Consider the following 6,907-nt stretch of genomic DNA (forward strand, 5'->3'; position numbering starts at 1 on the left):
CCTCTCTCGGCGTCTGTTCTGTGCAGTGAGCGGCAGAGAAGTAGTGCATTCAGTTGGCCGCATCGCAGCCGACTCGTCAATAAATGAGTACAAAACAGCGTTTCCTAGCACCTGTCGCTTACTGATTGTTTGGAATTATAAATATGAGCGTAGTTCGTATATCACATGCACTTTTTTGTTTGTTGTTTTTTTTAGTTTGTTACTCAGACGCAGGCAGTGCGCTGCATGAGACAAAAAAGTAATATAGCCAAAACAACCGCATAGCCGCTCTTTAGTGTAGATGCATGTTGATTTTATCAGACGATGCCGCGATTATAAATGAGAGTAACTCCTGGTTAACATGTATTAAAAGGGGTCGTGTTCAGTCACTATTTAGTGTGGTATTTTTTGACAATATTCACTCATCATGACAGTAAAATAGGGGATTCTAAGTCAATATACTGCAGGATTTCCTCTCTCAATCAGTAGAAAATATGGTTAACACCCGTCATGCATGAAAAAAAAATAATACCGTCATGTACCGTGAAACCGGTATAAGTTTGAAAAATACCGTGATATACATTTTTGGTCATACCGCCCAGCACTAGTTGCAGTATTAAACAAGGCTTTTGCATGATTAAAAAAAACAGAATGCTAACTATTAATGTACTATGAATAGCTTAATCTGTACAATGGGCTAGTAATAAATGTTTACATTTCTACTCAAACCGTCTTGAGCTCAATGGCCCTCTTGTGATCTCCTTGTAGGACTTGTTTTTAAACCTGGTGGCTGGTCCTGCTAATGACGAACTACCATTTTCCAAAACAAAGCTATGTTTTCCAACTGGCATTGAAGTGAACCTTGAATTTAACTGGATCACATTGCTTGAGCCCCAATACACAACAAAAACCTATCACTCAAAAACATTGAAACCATATTGAGAAGTCATATTTTACTAACATTGTTTAACTATGCATCAGGCACTTTGTGGAACATTTGGAGTGGTGGTTCCTATAAAATTAATAGTTTAAACGAACAGACTTGCAGATTTCGAACGCTACCCAGCCAACATTGATATGTGGGCCCCATATGGGTTATGCCTGGGCAGCATGGGTTCCGTGTGGGCATGGGCTGAAAATGGGCAATTTATGTGGCTCCCATGTGTGTTTCACAATGTGGGTCCCATATAGGTTTGAACATATGGGACCTTTATGGGATCTATGTGGGCATGGGCTGAAAATGGGCAATGTATGTGGGTCCCATGATCTTATGAATGTAGTGGCCAATCAGCGTTTAGATTAATCATCGCGCCGGAGTTTTGAATTTCGCACCCTGAATTCTGCACTCATCATAAACAACAATGCAGCTTCAGTGATTATAACGGGAGATTTTACCAAAGTGCATAAAACCTAACGTAACTTCAACCATATAGGAAGTATGTAATGTTAATTAATATTCTACTATTAATATTCTAATTAAAATTCTACTCTACTTAAATTTAAAATTGCACTGCTACAGCACTCTCAGAAATAAAGATACGAAAGCTGTCACTGGGGCGTTACCTTTTCAAAAGGTACACTTTTATGCCTTTTGGGTATGCAAGTACCGTTGAACTTCTACTGATGTAATGTTTATATGTGAATAAAAGCTGAATTTCAATCTGTTTACCATGTAATGTGATCATGTCTCTTCAGAAGACTTGTATTAAACCCCTCGATTCTTACGGATTTATTTTACAATCTCTTTATGATTGTTTTGAAGCATCAGAGTTTTGGGGAAGTAAACTTTCAATAAAGCAAAAGAAATCGCTCAGATTTAAAAAAGAAAAAAGATCTTAATTTGTGTTCTGAAAATTAATTAATTTCTTATGAGTTTGGAGTGACATGAGATTGAGCAAATTTTTGGGTGAATTAAGCCTTTAACTTAACTGTCAATTTTTATGTTATGTAAGATTAGTTACATAAGACCATTTGTTAAGATGGTATGACCCTGTTGGTTTATCAGAATGTTAATGCTGATGTTCAACATTTTACAAAAACTTGAAAAGTATAAAAAAATGTCAGAAAATTATAATAAAGTATTATTGAACCTGTACAACATTTTAATGTATGATTTTTCAAATTGCACACGTTTTGTGAGTTTGTAGATTAATAAACAGTGGAATGTTCATGCAGAAAACTGACATTTACCTAACTGAAATACTGATGTTGCTTTTATCAATATATATATATAGTAAATAATTATTTATAATTATACTGTCCAGGTGAGATGCCTCAAAAAAACCTAATCATAACACGCATATACACTATGTGGGGCCAGTCCAGTACCCATACTGGGCCCTAGTATATCCCACATGTGCTTCATAAGTGGGACCAATATGGGTCTTATATGTGTTGCCCAGTTGGGCCCCACATTAGCCCCAGTCAGGCCCCATATGAGATTCATATGGGCTAATTCGGATGGGGCCCACATGGAACCCATGGATAAACCCATGTAGGGCCCATATTTACAGCCCATATGGGGCCCCATGATAGAATGTTGGCTGGGTAATTTGATTCGCGAACCATTTGTTGATTTGGTGGAAAAGATTAGCACCTGTTTGGCATGGAATCAGAAGGTTTATCTGACAAAAAAAAAAAAATCTGCATCAAATTGATACAGAAAAATATCCAATAAACGTTCAATGGAAATGCTACATTTACAACACTATACAGTTGCCGCGCGGGAATTCACGGATCATTTTGAATTGAGGTATAACTTGAATCAAAGTGAATCATTTAAACGAACCGTCTGACTCGCTGAAATTAACAGCATAATGCTTATTAAGTGTAATTGTCACAACTGGATCTTTGTAAGCGCAATAAAAGAACACGTAGAAAAAGCCGCGTTGACGCGCCTATTGTGCGCTCAAACGAATCGGTTCATTTGAACGAACTGTTCGAACAAACAGGTTTGTTAGATGATAACAAAGACGGTAATAAAAGCGAAACACACAGAGTTTATCTGCTCTATCGATCCACCAAAGACAGCATGTGACCTAGCTCTCGATGCATTAAATATATCTGTGTTTAATGCATTGCATTTATGTATAAAGTAAGAACTTATGTCACGCTCTTTTGTTTTTGAAGTGTATCTGTTATAAGACTTATTCCACCGGACCGGCAGATGAACAGATCTCAGCTCTTTTCTCTAGGTGGGCATGTGAAAAGGTAAGAGTTTTTCAAGTCTCTCGAGTTTCTTAATGTTGGTTTCACTCTCATATTTTTTTATTATAATGCTGATTGTGCATGTGTCTTTGTGTGTTGGTTTGACTTTCCTTCACTTCACAATGTCCATGTTTTATATAGCTACTACATTTTTCCATTGTAATAAAAAGTTCAGTAATTTATCTTCGTATTGGATGGTAATGTAATATTTTGTGTATCTACAAATAGCCTACTGAATTTTAGCACGTACATCTGTCATATGAATCATTTCAAGAAATGTATTTATAAAGCAGACTATAATATACAGATTACAAAGAGATCTATGATAAAAAAAAAATTAAAAAAAACATGTTTTCCGGCCAAGTTGTAAAACCGGTTGATGCAATTTGAAACTATGAGCAGCAGTTTGTATCTCTTTAGAGAGAAAAAAATACAGGAGCAAAGATGAAATAATGCAGATTGCTTGTTTGATAGCCTATGCACTGATATCAATGTGTAATATCTATTTAGATATATCTTACAAATGTAAGTTAATATCGCTAACACATTCATATCAAAAATACATTTCCCATAATGCTTTGCGATAGTTTTATTTGAACTCAGTCGTTATAGCACAGCTGTTTATTATATAAATTATATTTATATATATATTTATTAAACAAAAATGTCCTTAAAATCAAACAGTGAAGTTTATAAGAAATGCATTGAGTCAATGCATGTTTATGTTTTTTTTTTTATTGCTAATATATATTTTTTAAATATCAAAATGTTTTTGTAAGTAGTTTCATGATTATAGTAGTATGTTTTTCGCCAGTGCCTCATTTATTTTTAATTAATTCATTCTTTTTTTATTGTACACTGTAAACAATGACTTTTCAAAGGTCTAAGCCTAGAACTTTGAAAAGTCATAAACTTTTAACAATTTTACATTAACATAACATTTAACATAAACAATTATTGGAATGCAGTAAATAGGCTGTTTATTTTCAATTCTCATCAAAATAATTTAACCCGTTTTTTTTTTTTTTTTTAAGTTACATGAGATTCAACTAGACAAAATTAAAAAAAAAACTGAAGACTTGTACACCAAATTTGATTAATCAGGTTCTGTTGTGGCCTTAAATTTTAAAGTTGAATTCGATTTTTTTTGTTCATAATTGATATTATTATTTTGTTGTTTTTATTTACTTATTTTGAGTAGATTTGACTCATTTTTACCGCTGCATCAGTCTCATGATATTAATGGTTTAGTAGACCAAAAAACAATCGGCTATAGCAACATGAACACTAAATGATAGCCTATGTAAATATATTTTCTACCTATTTTTTTTTCTTGTACATTCTTGAACGCATTTAAAAATAACCATACATTTGAAAATACATTCACATATGCCATCTTTGAAAAAAAAAAAACGTTATTTATTGTCTAGAATTTGTGTAAAGGCCCGTTCACACCAAGGACGATAACTATAAAGATAACGATAAAGATATAGTTCTAAAAATCGTTCTCAAAGAATAGCAGAGTCCACACCACAACTATAACGATAAAGGCACAGAGAAACGATATCGTTGGAATCACTTTCAAAACGATTTTTCTCCAGCTGATGAATGATACAAACATTGACAGCCAATCAGAATCCATCCTGCTGTAACGAGCTCAGGAATTTAAAGCGGCAGACGCGCTTGCACTTAGAATAAACAGACGATATCGTTCTCTGGTGTGGACGTTAATATCGTTATCTTTTATATCGTTCTTGGTGTGAACGGGGCTTAACACATTTCAAAGACGTACGTCGTCTACGAACGTTCCAAAACTTACACTATATACTAAAAATGAAATGTTATTAAACCATCTAGGTTTGAACGCTACATTATTCCATCCATTTTTTTTCCCCCGTCAGGTTGAAGATGTCTAACTGCACGCTGAACATCACCGCGGGAGTCCAGAACTTCCAGCTCGCTGCACTGATTCCCACCTTCATCCTCGGCGTCCCGGGAAACATTTACGTCTTAGTGACATTCTGCCGCCGTCCCATAACCGACTGGACCTACATGAACATCTACATCGCCAACATGGCGATCGCGGACTGTGTCGTGCTCGTGCTTCTGCCAGTCCGCATCGCGTCCTACATCTGGGAAAGTTCGCGACTCTGGGACCAAACCAACAAAGAGCTGTGTTACGTCCTCGTGTCGGTTTATTACGTCAACATGTACGTGAGCATCTTCACGGTCACCGCGATAAGCGTCGTGCGCTACGTGGCCATCAAGTATCCGTTAAAAGCCCGGGAAATTTTGTGTCGCAGAAACGCGCTGGCGGTTTGCGCGCTCATTTGGCTGGTCACGTGCTCGTTCAGCGCCGCGTTCCATCGTGTGGACGAACCGGGAAAAAATACTACGATTAAGTGCTTTCAGAAAAACAAAGGAGAGGAATTACCGTTGGCCTTCATTTTGGTTCTTAACATCATTGGGTTCCTCGTGCCGTTCCTCATCATGCTCTTCTGCTCCTTTACAGTCATTTTCAAATTAAGGAAACAGTTGGAAATCGGATATCGTTCTGAGAAGATTCAGTGTATGTTTATCATCGTGGCTAATCTGATTGTTTTCGTCGTATGTTTCTTTCCCATCCACTTCGGCTTTTTCTTCAAGTACGTCACGCAGGCGTACAAGCACTCGTGCAGCGCGCAGTTTTTCGCGCATAATTTCGTTCACGGCGCGATGTGCGTGTCCAGCATGAACTGCGCGCTCGACTGCTTCAGTTATTATTTTGCCACCAGAACATCGTGGAAACGGCGCAGCTCGAAACAAAGTACAAATGAAGAATACGAATGAAGAATTACATTTTGTAATAAACTTCGTAGTATATATATATATATATGTTTTTTTTTTCAACTTTATAAGTGGTTTATGGAACAATAAATTAGTTTTTGTTAAAAAAAAAATATTAACACGTTTTATTTCTATACATATTTTTGTATAAAATGTTTTTGTATTTTTTAACATTAATGCTTCAGTGCATATATATATTAGTGCTGTCAAACGATTAATCGCATCCATAATAAAAGTTTTTGTTTACATAATATGTGTGTGTACTGTGTATATTTATTATGTATATATTTTATTATATCAGAAGCTTGCGTTCTGCAAGTGAACGTCGCTTTATTGTTCATCTCAAAGAGGCACAAAATCACTTTCACTGACTTTTACATTAACTGTTCCCTCCTGGTGGAATGACCTGCCCAAATCAATCCCAGCAGCTGAGTCCTTAACCATCTTCAAGAACCAGCTAAAAACACATCTCTTCCACCTTTATTTGACCCTCTAACTCTAGCACTTTCTATTCTATTTTAATTCTACTTTATCTATATTTATCTTTTTTTATTTAAAAAAAAACAACAAAAAACAAACACTAGCTTTCTATTTTTTCTATTCTATCTACTTGTTTTTCTTTGTGTGTGTATAATATGTGTGTGTGTGTATATATAAATATATATATATATATATATATATGTATGTGTGTGTATATATATATGTATGTGTGTGTATATATGTATGTGTGTATGTATATATGTATGTGTGTGTGTATATATACACCTTGCTACGTGTACTGCGTTAGGCTAACTGAGACTTGTCATTTGCACTTATATATTGTTGCTCTTTTGTTAGTTTTGACTGCTTTTATTGTCCTCATTTGTAAGTCGCTTTGGATAAAAGCGTCTGCTAA

At 35.5% G+C, this 6,907-nt stretch overlaps 1 protein-coding gene across 2 annotated transcripts; it reads left to right on the forward strand.

Moving 5' to 3' along the window:
* Positions 1 to 2,890: 2,890 nt before the first annotated feature.
* gpr35.2 (G protein-coupled receptor 35, tandem duplicate 2) lies at positions 2,891 to 6,015 on the forward strand. 2 transcript variants are annotated; one of them, XM_016473259.1, is made up of 3 exons: positions 2,891 to 2,930; positions 3,109 to 3,189; positions 5,088 to 6,015. In XM_016473259.1, the coding sequence occupies exons 2-3, from the start codon at positions 3,146 to 3,148 to the stop codon at positions 6,013 to 6,015; spliced, it is 972 nt and encodes a 323-aa protein (XP_016328745.1). In that variant the 5' UTR covers positions 2,891 to 2,930; positions 3,109 to 3,145. The 2 variants fall into 2 exon arrangements, with proteins under 2 accessions (XP_016328745.1, XP_016328744.1); XM_016473258.1 differs by having other exon boundaries at positions 2,930 to 2,954; positions 3,146 to 3,189.
* Positions 6,016 to 6,907: the final 892 nt, after the last annotated feature.

This window comes from Sinocyclocheilus anshuiensis, unplaced genomic scaffold (genome assembly GCF_001515605.1).
Source record: "Sinocyclocheilus anshuiensis isolate Anshui unplaced genomic scaffold, SAMN03320099.WGS_v1.1 scaffold1406, whole genome shotgun sequence".
Lineage (NCBI taxonomy): Eukaryota > Metazoa > Chordata > Actinopteri > Cypriniformes > Cyprinidae > Sinocyclocheilus > Sinocyclocheilus anshuiensis.

What these genes read in the sequence shown, in the direction of transcription:
- gpr35.2 (XM_016473258.1), top strand. An exon ending in CTAGGTGGGCATGTGAAAAG is followed by an intron (nt 3,190 to 5,087) that starts GTAAGAGTTTTT and finishes TTCCCCCGTCAG; the next exon opens with GTTGAAGATGTCTAACTGCA.